The sequence below is a fragment of the Phoxinus phoxinus genome (assembly GCF_949152265.1).
Source record: "Phoxinus phoxinus genome assembly, chromosome: 20".
Classification (NCBI taxonomy): domain Eukaryota; kingdom Metazoa; phylum Chordata; class Actinopteri; order Cypriniformes; family Leuciscidae; genus Phoxinus; species Phoxinus phoxinus.
The window spans coordinates 12,591,752-12,604,972 of NC_136895.1; the positions used below are offsets into that span (position 1 = coordinate 12,591,752).

The following is a 13,221-nucleotide window of genomic DNA, read 5'->3' on the forward strand; positions in this document are numbered from 1 at the left end:
ACTCTTTACAGGGACATAATCCCTGAGAATGAGAGGGGAATGAAATTATGTGGCCAGACAGAGAGGAACGTCTGGATGTGCATGAATGATTACAGTACTATGTATATTGTATGTTCAGTTCCAATATGTACTGCAATATTGTTTACAGTTGTGCAAAGCTCTACCCAAAGGGAGTTTATGTTTGTTGTAAATAAGGGTGTATTTTTTCTTTTGCAAAGAGCATATGCAGTAAAAATGTGAAACGTTCAGTGTCTTGTACTCAGTTACCTCACTAAATACAGTAATGTGTAACTTTACTGTATTTTTCAAATGGCTGTGCAAATAGTAATGCCGTCTTGAATATTTTCAGGTAGTGTCACCAATATCTGACTTTTTTGCATTAGAATACATTTACAGAGTAAACTGTCATAATGAAAACATGACACAGCCATTTGACTATCTTGTTCATAAGCAATGGTGTCAAGACTTTTCATCTTGATGACACTGACACTTTCATTGAAATGAATACTTGCTTTTGAGGAATGAGCTATCCGTTTTGAGCAAGTGACACGCTTTTGCAGGTTATCAACTAGGTTTTGCAGTTTGTACTAATTGTTTTGAGAACTGCATTAACTGTTGTGCAAATGTAAATAGTGATGTGAGAAATGCACCAAAGCGACTGAGAAAAACTGTAAAGCATTTTTTGTCTCCCTCTGGTGACTGAATACTGTGATTCTCAGACGAAGAATAATAGAAGATTCTAGCCAGCAGGGCGGCGCTCTAACACTAACACAGTGAACGATGCTTTTATCACATGCATTATTATATTACTGACACAACAATCAGACACATTAGATAAATTAATTATATATTCATTTTTTTGTATTTACAATTAAATATTTTACAGAGCAATGCCATTTCTTGAATTAAATTTTTTTTCTTGCACCAAACCTACTATACAAAGTGTACCCCAAAACAGAGGAATAACTTATTCAATATTAATCCGAATAATATACTTAATATCAAAACCAAACATATATAGTATATGCCCTACCCTTTTAAAACAAAGGAACGGGGTCATCAAAAAAAAGTACTAATTTTGAGGAAGCATGTCCATTGTGGTACGCTGGTACTGTGTTAATGATTATCCAAGATTAGTTTGTTCAGGATGCATTTCTGATTTTGTTGTGAGCAAATTCTTCAGCCAAATGCAGGACCTCTGTAACATCTGAGATTTTGGTTGCATTTCCCACACCTTTAGCAACCTCGTTTGAGCCATCTGCATTTCCTTCCAAGCGTGCGCACACATGAAGAGCCCATTCGATCGCTGAAACACTAGCAGTGCCCTAGGAAGACAGTATGAAAGCAATCTCACACCTGTGTGGTTATACTGTAGTTGTGTGATTTTTTGTGTGTGTGTGCTGTACCTTGGGTACTTGGCAGGCAAAAATCACCTTCCCTGACTGCTGCAGTTGAGCAAACAACATGACCAGGGAATCTGGACTGCTCTTGCTCAGCTTGAGCACAGTCTTCATCAGCACCTAAACATGATAACATGTATACCTATTATATACATTTGATACAAATATAGGGCCCTATGAAATCCGTTAAATTTTTTCCCAAATTCCGTTTTATTTTTTCCCAAATTCCGTTTTTTCCGTTTAAATTTTTGCCAATTCCATTCTTTCCGTTTAAATTTTTGGGAATTCATTTTTATTAACCCATTACTGTTATTTTAGTCGTCAAAAGTGTGCTTTTAATGTTAATGATTAAAATGTACACAAATAAAATAGGAATGACCTTAAATTTATTGAGGTAATTAGGGATGTCACTATACCAAAATTACAGTAGTCGGTACCGATACCTTTTACGGTTCTCGGTACCAATTTCGGTACCACAGCAAAATCTGTTGCAACTATTTTTCTATTTTATTTAACTATTTGAAAAAAACATTTTTTAATTCAATTCAATGACTTTATTATTTATGACGGTAATCATAAGTAAATAATAGATATAAGCATTGAAGGCTACATGCTGTTTAAACTTATATTGCTTATAAAAAGATCAAGTGAAAAATAAGCAACCTTCTCTATGCACACATTACTACTGTACAACATGCAGTAGCCTAATATTATTATTTCTGTCAAACTTTTATTTTGACGGGTTGCCGAGAATATCTTTGAGTTTCTGTTTCTGTGTCGGTGTATGATATGACGATAGTTTTTCTCGAATTAAACAGTAAAGTTTGCATGGTTACCGGTACTACAGAATTTCATTCCAAATATGTAAATTCTGCGAAATTCCGCGTTAACACTAGATTCCGCGCCAATTCCGCGATTCCGTCCGCAATTCTGTGATCGCGGAAATTATAGGGCCCTACAAATATAATCGTCAAAGTTCATCCCAAAACATACCGATATCGAGTCCGTCTGGATCAAGTCCACCAGCACAGTTGTATTAGAGTGTTTGTCCAGCAGCTCTTTGGCTTTCAAAGCAGCCTGAAGCAGAAGAAACAATAAGCCATATGCCTAAACAACATATAATATGAACAACTAGCAAGACAACCTGTAGACGTTTCTACCTCTGTGATCTCCAATTTTCTGATGGCGGTGTTGCTGCTCTTCTGCATCGCTTTCAAGCGAGTCTGCAACTCTCGTCTCTGCCATTGTGGGATTGGTGTGTTATCAACCACCTAAAACACATAACACGATATAGACGATTGAAATTCATACATCATTAACAGACTTTCCAATGAAGACGAGAGGTTATGGAGTTACGTACATTCATTAGGAGGCCGATCTCTTTGGAGAGTTTCTGAGCTGCTGGTATAGACGGGACGCTTGCAACCTCTACGCGTGCCACCAAAGACCCCAACTCCTCCTGCATGGCTTGGCCAGCCTCACGAGCCTGGGTCACAGGAACAGTTAGCATCACAGAAACTGAACTGCGGCCCAATGGTAGATTTCGTTTTTCGAACCTTTTTGGCTTCATCTCCAGTAACAGCAATGATACGGCTAATGCCTTTCACCATCTGTCGCTCAGACACAATGACGAAGTCTCCAATTGCTCCCGTCCTCAATAAATGCCTGATAAAAGCAACAACATATTGGTGAGCTTGGCTTAGGGGTGGGTGATATGGCAAAATATCATATCACAATTCTTTTCAGACTTTGTAGACACGATATTGTTGGATTCTAAGACCATTTTTTTCAAGTTACTTAGCAACAGTCAAACTAATTTCTGCATTTAAAACATTTAGCCCTACAAGATGAAAGAACATGACAGAATAAGATATATTACATAAAGGCCCAGTTCCCCAAACAGGGCTTAGATTAAGCCAGATATCAGATGTATAAGTGGTTCGCCCAAAGCAGCGATAACCAACCCTGATCCTGGAGGGCTATCCTGCAGAGTTTAGTGCCAATCCTAGACATCTGAACCAGCCAATCAAGGTGTTCAAGATTATTTAAAAAAATAACATGCAGGTGAAAAGTTGGAATTGAAGTCTGCAGGAAGTAGCAGCCCTCCAGGAGCAGGGATGTCTAGCCCTGGTCCAAATAGTTCCAGCAGTTTCAAAAGAACCTTACGTGCCACAGCAAAGCTCCACTGAAGCTTGTCCAGTGTTGTCTGAGGTAAGCAGATCCGAAATGGGCATAGCCACGGACACCACTCGCACTGGATCCGGATACACCTGAAACAAACAACATGGTCAATACCTTATGGCACTTTTCCACTGCATGGTACAGCTCGGTACGGCGCGGCGCGGCACGGCGCGGTCCGGCTCGCTTTTCCACTACGTGGTACGACATGGCACGGCACGGCTCAGTTCGCTTTAGCTCGGTTTGCTTTTCCACTGCAGTTAGTACCGCTTCAAAGTGGGTGGGATTATAGACTGATCGTTATAGTTTATCCGCTCCTCAGCAACCACCGTCTGCACTTCGTCCACTGACCATGATTCAGCCATTTCTTTTTTTGGAAGTTTTTTTTTCTTCAAGCAAGTAGTTTAAACACAGGTGCTACAGCGGTGGCTGTTACTGGCTATTTAAATCTAGCGGGTTTGGTGTCTCGTGTCGCGCAAATACAATGGCGCTGCTGGTAGTGACGATTCTGTCTGACCAATCAGTGATCTGCAGTGTTTTCACGTCACATTTTAGTACCAGTACGTTACGCTTTGAACCTCAACAGAGGTGGTACCATTTAAAGCGAGCCGTACCTTACCGTACCATGCAGTGGAAAAGCGCCAAAGCGTGACATACCTGCAAACTAGTCGCTTTTCGGCGAAAATCGCCGTTTTGAATGGGAAAATGTCATCCTCGTGAGCTTTCCCGCGGATGAATTCATGCTTTGGACACTGATTACTTTTGAGTTAAGTCCTGTTATCTGTCAACAATATAATTGTTTTCTCTAACGTTGTTGTTAGTTAACATGTTTAACATTAACGTTATATTGGTAAGTAAGTAAGCTTGTCGGCTAGTCAGCTAACGTGAGATCAGCAAATTGTGTTGTTACTGTTAGCCTACAATGTTAGTTCAATGTGAAGAATTGGCAAGGCTATCTCCTCCACTGCATTAGTGTTAATTTCGTTGACGAATAATTTTCATAATTTTCATCAACGACATTTTTCACAGACGAAAACGAGACGATGAAGTAAATTATAAAAACTAGTTTAGAATGACGAAAATCTATTGACATTTTCGGCAACAAATAAACTAGACGAAAATGTTAGATATTGACGATTTGGGAAGCGATCCATTCAGAACTGATGTCCTGCGTTGGTGGTAGATGCGCACAAACTGTAACGATGTCTCATCATCATGTCTCATCTTTTTATGCGCATGCACGCACACACCCGACCCGAAGCGTGCAGCCATAGACACCTATACAGCGCGCGAGTACTGAATTGAGCTCTGTTTCGTGTCTGAATGGACAAATACACACAACATTATGTCTAAATGTCGGTTTTGGAGAGTATTCAGGTAAATTATGTCGGTTATATCTTAAACAGTTGTGAGTGTGTAGGCCTGTCGGATGTGCAATTCTGGATCCGCATGTCATTGGAAATGATCCGATGTCTTAAAGTGACAGTGGGTAATACGTTAAACCTAATGCGGTCTGTGTCCTTACTATTGATCAAGCAACAAAAGAAAAAGAAAAGCATTCACTGCTCGTTAATAGCTTTAAGGATTAATTATATTTAATTCATTTAAATATGTCTGCTTGAAAGAATAAAAAATGATGTATGCAAGTAGTTATAAAGAATGCATATATCATTAATTGAAAAGAAGACTGTGTTCTACTTTAGGAAAAGTGGTTTTATTTATTTTAAGAATTTTTAAGTCACAGTAGTTAAATCTGTATCTGTACATATGTTCAAACTTTAAAATCAATATATTTACAGCCTACAGGTTAATAGATGTTTTATCCGGGACGGAGTATATGGGTTTGGAAATTTTAGAGACATTCTAAAGTAAAACGGGCCCTTGAAAGGCTTGCCCAGGCCAAAAGACAAAAAAAATTATATTATTAACACTAGATCAGCTTTATTAAGGTTGTTTTATGTTCAGTGAAGAAGTTTTTGAAGAAAATAATTCAAAAACACAACATTTTCTTGAGGTAAAACAACTATACATTTATTAACACAATAAATGTAATGTGTCACTTTTTTTCAGACCTTCTGAGTTTGCAGGTATGAGTGGAAAAGCGCCATTACATACACCCCCGTTTCCACCAACATGGTGTGGGGCCAAAGTTCTGGCCCCGTTCCCCCCAAAGAATAGGAAGTTCTGGGGTGGAAAGTCATAATCCTTTTATCTTACATCTGGGCTGTCCAATCCTGCTCCTAGAGGGCCACTATGCTTCGCCGTTTATCTCCAATCCTACTTAAACACACCTGAACCAGCTAATCAAGGTCTTCAGGATCACTAGGAGCCTCCAGACAAGTGTGTTGAGGCAGGATGTTGCTCTCCAGGAGCAGAATCAGACACCGCTGTCTTACACCTTCAAAATACATTTGTTACCTCTAGGGATGTGCTAATCTGTTACTTTGTCAGATAGGTTAAGGTCAAATGGGACTGGTTGAAATCTGATACTGTGCATTATGGTTGTTACTGTAAAGCTCGAAAAAAGTATTATGAAAGCACCATAAACATTTCCATGCACTATATTGGAGCAAAAATAGTTTTGCGCAATAAAATATAATTTTATACTGGTATTGGACTGACATCGGCATTGACTCAAGGTTCCAGTATCGGAAATAAAAAAGTGGGAATCAAGCCATCCTTATTTACCTCATCTATAGTTCTCAGACCTGGAATCTGTTTAGCTCTGGACAGAGGGACCTCTTCTATGTACACCTCTGCATTTCGACGGATGATGTCCTGGACCAACTCCTCAACTTGCTGTAGCTCAGATATACTCAGGGAGCCCTTTATACAAGCGCATAACACGTATTAGCCATTTTGGAAATCATTAAATCCCTGAAGGCAGCCACACAGCCATTGTACCTTCACACTGAAGTCGAATCGGAGGCGGCTGGCAGTGCAGTGTGACCCTCGCTGTCTAACAGAGGGACCTAGCAGCTCTCGCAGGGCGAAGTTCAACACGTGTGTGGCAGTGTGCTTCACCATGCAGCCCAGACGCCGAGCCTACAGTTGGAAATGCAACACTTACCAAAAGGTATCTGCATGATGCATAACATGACTGATGGTACTTTAATTCCTACTACTCCCACCTCATCCACATGAAGATGCACTTGGTCCCCAGTTCTCAAAGTCTCTGCTGCCGTGACTTGATGTACCACGTAACCCCCAGTCAGACGGACACAATTCACAGGGAACAGCACATCCTGAAAAGCATAACCGCAATTAGTTACTTAATCCTGTCTGCTTATCAAATACATAACAATAAGACGAGATGGGATGTGATCAATAACCTGTAATCCATCCTTGGTGAAGTAACCCTGGTCGTGCGCCTGCCCTCCCTGCTCTGCATAAAAGCTGGTCCGGTCCAGAATCACACCACAGCGCTGACCCTCTCGCACCTCTGAAACCAAAGACCCCTCACAGTAGAGCGCCAGGACTGACGCTCTATAAGGCTCAAACACTGAGAGAGGAGAAGAGTCAGAATCATTGTTCAGTCTTTTACCGTGTCCCCAACCTGGTGTGATGTAATAAAGCGACAGGCAATAAATCCAATTACTTCCATAATAACTCAAGTTTTTGTCCTAATCAACTGAAATGCATTGAAATGTTATACCAGCCAACACTGAAATCTCACTGGTAGCTATGCAGAGTGTATTCTAGCATGTTGCTATGTGGTTGATATTGTGTTCTGATTGTTTTTTAACATGTTGCTATGCAGTTGTTTAGGTGTTAAGTGATGCTCAAGTGTTTTTAGAATGTTGATATTCGGTTGTTAGTGTTCAGTATTCAAATGTGTGTTGTTTTTAGAATGTTGCTATGCAGTTGCTATGGTGTTTTAACAGTTTTTAGTGTTTTGCTGTGTGGTTATTGAAGTGTTCTTTGTTTAGAATGTTGCTATGCAGTTGCTGAGGTGTTCTGAGTGTTTTTTCAGAATGTTGCTATGCAGTTGCTGAGGTGTTCTGAGTGTTTTTTCAGAATGTTGGTATGCAGTTGCTGAGGTGTTCTGAGTGTTTTTAGAAAGTTGCTATGCAGTTGCTAAGGTATTTTAAGTGTTTTGCTCTGTGGTTATTGAGGTGATGTGTGTATTTTCTGTGTGTTGCTTTGCGGTTACTACGGTGTTCTGAGCGTGTTTTAGAATGTTGCTATGCAGTTGATATTCGGTCTTTTGACAGTTGTAGTGTGTTGTTGTGTGGTTACTGAGGTGTTCTGAGTGTTTTAAGAATGTTACTTTGGGGTTGCTAAGGTCTTTTAACCGATTTTAGTGGATGCTGTGTGGTTATTGGGGTGTTAAACATGTTACTATGCAGTTCTTAAGGTGTTTTGTGTGTTTTTGGTGTTCTGAGTGTTCTTTAGAATGTTGCTATGTGGTTGCTAATGTATTCTGAGTCATTTTTGTGTTCTTTAGTGTGTTGCTTTCTTCATGATATACATTTTTAGTGTCAAGTCTGGTCAGGACACAGTTTTAATGATTTAACTGCCTTACAAACTCCAATGATCTTTTCACTCAAGTACCATATTGTCCATCAGACCCCAGACTGTAACAGTATTTCATCGAGCCGTCTGTGTGAGGAACTCCTCGGCTTTGTAGCTCCGCCAGGCTATGAATATCCAGCTGGTCCGCCCTATCTCCATCATCCTCCTCCGATTGAAACCTCAACTGAGAACAAAAAACCCAAGTTAATCCATAAATCCACTATAACGGATAAATCAATAAATCAGATGCTGGATTAAAGAAAGCCACATGCTAATACAAGTACCTTCTCATATTCATCTTCAAGCACCTCCATTTCTTTTTTATCAACCATCTTGCCCCTCTCCTCCAGCATCAAACCAATGAGATCGAGAGGGAAGCCTAGGTTACGATGTAGCGACCAGGCAACCGAGGCTGGTTAATAGATACAACAACAAATCAAATACACAGAAATTAGAAAAGAAGAGTTTAAATCTTACAAGAGACATTGCAACTATCATTATGCCCTTGAACAAGTTGCTTGGGATAAAAGTGCCAATGAAATACACTAAATATTACAGAGCCTGCACAGATAATAAAGGGAATAAAGCGAATTACACCGCTTTGTGGGTTTACCTGGAAAAACAGCAGAGTCTTCGTTCATATTGCTGAGAGTCCTGTCAATCATCCTCCTGCCCTGCTTCAGCGACGACAGGAACTGGGCTTCATTTTGATTAATGAGATCCATGATCTACAGAGGAAGAACGTATGTTTTACAAATTTATCAAGGGTAGAAAACAAAATTCAGTTCCTGCACTTGGCACGGCAGGTTTTCTAGGTAAAAAAAAAAAATGCCACGATACACTGATATATATACATTAACCTCAGAATTACGGTTTCGCCAATATAAAAATGTAGGCTAATGCAGATAAACCATTAACTATTTTCATATTATGGCCGATAAATGATAATGGCTGATATTAAAATGATTGTTTCAAATGCTACAAATAAATGTAAGCATCATTTTGAGATTTGCTTAATATTACATTTAACAGTGTTATTAAAGCGGCACTCTGTAACTCTAGCCACCGCTTTGCTGATTTTCTCAACGAGCTCCCCCTACAGCTGCGGTGCATATATTTTTCACATCACTGTCGTAAAGTCACTTGCGGCGCGCCAGCACACTCCTCCCCATTTCTACCCCTGCTCATGTGCTTTTGTTATGGTCGGAGGCGGTGTGGTGAACAAATGAGTCCCAGACGCACCAACTTTATCGTGTGGAGCTATGTCTACCGAGGTGGGTAATACATCATACACAGAATCATTTAACATTGACATATACATTTTGTATTCCGTAAAGCAGTTTGTGTTTCTCGCTCGTTCTCGCTTCTCACGAGACTTCCTATTTTCAACTTACCGGGACGTTAGTCCCAATGTTGCAAGGCTGGTTTTCCACCTGGGAACGCTGGGGGGAGCGGGGAAAGAAACCATTCTCACCAGAACAGATTAACCATCCAAATGATTTCTAAACGGATTTATTAAGTTGAAAAAGTTACCAAGTGCACCTTTAAATTATTAGTGTTTTTAAAGATTCACTTGAATTGCTTTTTAGAACATGGTAATACCCTACCGTTCACCAAGGCTGCATTTATTTGATAAAAATACAGCAAAAACAGTAATATTGTGAAATATTATTACAGATACTGTCATAATATATTTTCATATATTTTAGAATGCAAGTTATTTTTGCGATGTAAAGCTAAATTTTCAGCATTATTCCAGTCTTCAGAGTCACATGATCTTTCAGAAATCAGTCTAATACGCGGATTTTGAAACATTTCTTATTTACATTTATGTTGGAAACAATTTTGTGGAAACTGTGATGCATTTTTTCAGGATAGAAAGTTATTTCTGTCAATTTTGAACAATTTAATTCATCCTTGCTAAAAAAAAACTAAAAAAAAGTATCACAGTAGTGTATCGTTTTGCAAGAAACGTAATACTAAGGTGTTTTGTAACATGCTTACCCTCTCAGACTCTGTGTTCAGCTCAGGATAAGCATCACCCTAAGAAAAAGAGAAGAGAGCGGGAATATAAAACTTAAGACACAATGCAGTGATGACCGTAATAAACTGACGGACATCTCACCAGTGTATGAGCTACAGTGGGCACCAGGCTTGCCAGCGTACCCTCGGGGGCCTGCAGCACTTCTGTAGAAAACCTTACGGCACGTCTCAAGATACGTCTTAACACCAGCCTTTCACAAAGACGGCATATTTCAGAAATTGCATGTTAAATTACCCTGCATACTTCGATGAAGTGAAACTCACTCAGCGCCCGTCATGCCTGGATAAACTCCGTCAGCGATACACACGCAGATCGTTCGAATGTGGTCCGCCACGACCCGATAGGCCATGTCCACCTGACCCGCATCGGCCTCTCCAGTCCTGCCCTGATATGCAGGAGCCTTAGAGCACTACATGCACAAACAATAGAGATAATGTGGCTTCATTTATACTGAACCTGGAATATTATTCTTTTAAAAGGTTCAATGAAGGTTAGAGACCTGGTGGATGGCGGACAATAGAGGCGTGAAAAGATCTGTGTCATAGTTGGAGCGTTTTCCCTGCAGTACGGTCACCAGTCGCTCTAAACCCATCCCAGTATCCACGCTGCACTGGGGCAGAGCTCGCAGGCTACCATTGCCCTCCCTGTAATATAAAGAGTGTCCATTTTCAAATCCTCACAATGTGTGTTAACTTACTAACACATTATTCCACAAATAAATGGAGACACCAGGATGGAACCAATGTTTTTATTGTTAACTAAATCTATTTAAAATATTCTTGTTAATTGAAATAGAGCTGAAATGAATGATAAATATTAGATGAAAACAATCCACTTGGAAATGTTGCCTTGGCAACTAACTAACTGAAATAACTTGACGCTGAAGGAAACACTAAAATTACTAACTGGAAGTAAATAAAAACTAAAACTGAAATAAAAATAAACTAAACCTATATTTTTTTTTAAAGTCTTTTTATTATAATTTTGATCATATCTTCAGAGTGAACCATCCTATCCCCACAGAACAAGCCTTCACTGCACATTTTTTATTATTATTATTAATATATATAAATAATTTTTTTTATATATATTTTGTAATTTAATTAAATATCATGTTCAGATATATATATATATATATATATATATATATGAACATGATATTTAATTAAATTACAAAATATATATAAAAAAAATTATATAGAAGTAAAAGCTAATTAAAAGTATTAATAAAAAATACAATTATATACAACTATAGCATATATATATATATATATATATATATATATATATATATATATATATATATATGTAAAATAACACTGGAAGTGAAATTCTAACCTGTTATACTGCATAAAAACTAGATTCCAGATTTCCACCACATCGGGACTGTCTGCATTGACCAGCGAGGCGGCGTTCCGATTCCCAACATGATCATAGTGAATCTCCGTGCAGGGGCCACACGGACCCGTCTCGCCCATTTCCCAGAAATTATCCTTCATTCCAAACGGCAACACGTGATCCGGCTGCACTCTGCACGGGAATGTCACAACAACCCAGTGAATCTCCAACAGAAAACTCGTCAGTTTTGCTTTGCACTGCTTTGAACGTACCCTATGCTGAGCCAGATTCGCCGTGTTTCCTCGTCGGCAGGGAGACCATTGGCCACGTCCCCAGAGAAGTACGAGACATACAAGCGCTCCGCAGGAATGCCGTACTCTTCCGTTAAAAGACGCCAGGCCATTGCACAGGCTTCCACCTGGATAGTGAATCATTAATTTATTCAAAAATACATGAAGATGCTACAGAGCCCATAACTGGATATAGTGATGGGGAAAAAATGGTGTGAGGGAAAAAATATCAGGCTTTTTCTTTTTCTCTGGGATTGTGATGCTTTTGAGAAAGAACACAACGTTTTTCAGGGGAACACAATATTTTTGCGCAAGAACGCAACGTTTTTTCAGGCACCAATACTTTTGCAAGAAAATGCAATTTTTTTGAGAGAGAATGCCAAGTTTTTCCCCTATCTCGTATTTTTTCCATCACTACTTCCCTTTGGGGCTCTGTAAAATGCAATTCACATAACATCTTAAATAAACCTCTTGCATAATAAACATATTCATGAAATATTCATGATTTTTTTTAGGGTTTATATATATATATATATATATATATATATATATATATATAAAAGCGAAATTATTGACCAAACCTTGAAGTAATCACCAAACGACCAGTTCCCCAGCATCTCGAAGAAGGTGTGATGGTACATGTCCTTCCCCACATCCTCCAGGTCGTTGTGTTTGCCTCCGGCGCGGACACACTTCTGACTGTTCACCACCCGGCTGTATGATGCCATCTCACTGCGGGGGTCCGCACAGCCCAGGAGAATTGGCTTGAACTATGGGACAACACAACAGTCACAGACCATGATAACCTCATATCAAAATGATTACAGAAGACAGGGCCCCCAAAAACACTTAAACACACTTTAAAAATCAAATGCACTTTAAAAAATATTATATAAAATAAATGAGAATATATAACTTTAAAGTTTATATTATTCATCTAGTTTTTTGCTTTATTTTTATTTTTTAAGGAGTAAGCTCTACATTTTCCAAAAAAACGTGTCAAAAAACATAGCCGTGCCATTGCAATTTGACATGGCTATTCGGTGTTATATTTTTAATATCTTGCATGAGTCACTATTGATTTTGAGTACCTGGTTCATTCCTGCATTGACGAACAGAAGACTCGGGTCTCCTCTCGGACGCACTGAGGAGGACGGCACCACTCGGTGTTCATAACCTTCCTTGAAAAAGTCGATAAACTTCCGCCGTACTCTTTTAGATGTGAATTCTTCATGAGCTCTTGAGTAGGAAAGGGCCGAGCATGTTCTTATTCCCGTCAATAAAGTGCATAATTTTGCATTTAAAAGTGCACAGTGGAGCTGTTTCCCCAACACCATGCGCGCAGCCATCTTGCCGAGTCACAGCGTCAAACAGCAGCGTCCAATCAGCGACGAGAATGAAACGAAACTGAAGCTAAACATGACAATAAAGAAATATATTCAAATTATATTTCTAT

At 39.2% G+C, this 13,221-nt stretch overlaps 1 protein-coding gene across 1 annotated transcript; it reads right to left on the reverse strand.

The window, feature by feature from the left end:
- Nucleotides 1-831: 831 nt before the first annotated feature.
- Nucleotides 832-13,154, reverse strand: aars2 (alanyl-tRNA synthetase 2, mitochondrial (putative)). Its single transcript, XM_079592323.1, has 22 exons — nucleotides 12,857-13,154; nucleotides 12,347-12,535; nucleotides 11,748-11,893; nucleotides 11,476-11,667; nucleotides 10,637-10,781; nucleotides 10,401-10,546; nucleotides 10,219-10,327; nucleotides 10,098-10,136; nucleotides 8,707-8,821; nucleotides 8,378-8,505; nucleotides 8,133-8,277; nucleotides 6,911-7,080; nucleotides 6,710-6,823; nucleotides 6,483-6,623; nucleotides 6,267-6,404; nucleotides 3,567-3,670; nucleotides 2,957-3,065; nucleotides 2,761-2,886; nucleotides 2,561-2,671; nucleotides 2,394-2,477; nucleotides 1,407-1,520; nucleotides 832-1,325 (listed from the first exon to the last, which is right to left on the reverse strand). The coding sequence occupies exons 1-22, from the start codon at nucleotides 13,112-13,114 to the stop codon at nucleotides 1,143-1,145; spliced, it is 3,006 nt and encodes a 1,001-aa protein (XP_079448449.1). The 5' UTR covers nucleotides 13,115-13,154; the 3' UTR covers nucleotides 832-1,142.
- Between the last annotated feature and the right edge of the window lie 67 nt (nucleotides 13,155-13,221).

Bases quoted from the DNA above. Each gene is read 5' to 3' on its own strand.
- aars2 (XM_079592323.1), bottom strand. From the start codon at position 13,114: ATGGCTGCGCGCATGGTGTTGGGGAAACAGCTCCACTGTGCACTTTTA. The intron at 6,624-6,709 runs GTGGGAGTAGTA...TTCCAACTGTAG, and splicing joins TGCATCTTCATGTGGATGAG to GCTCGGCGTCTGGGCTGCAT. The intron at 3,066-3,566 runs GTAAGGTTCTTT...TGCTTTTATCAG, and splicing joins GTGGAGCTTTGCTGTGGCAC to GCATTTATTGAGGACGGGAG.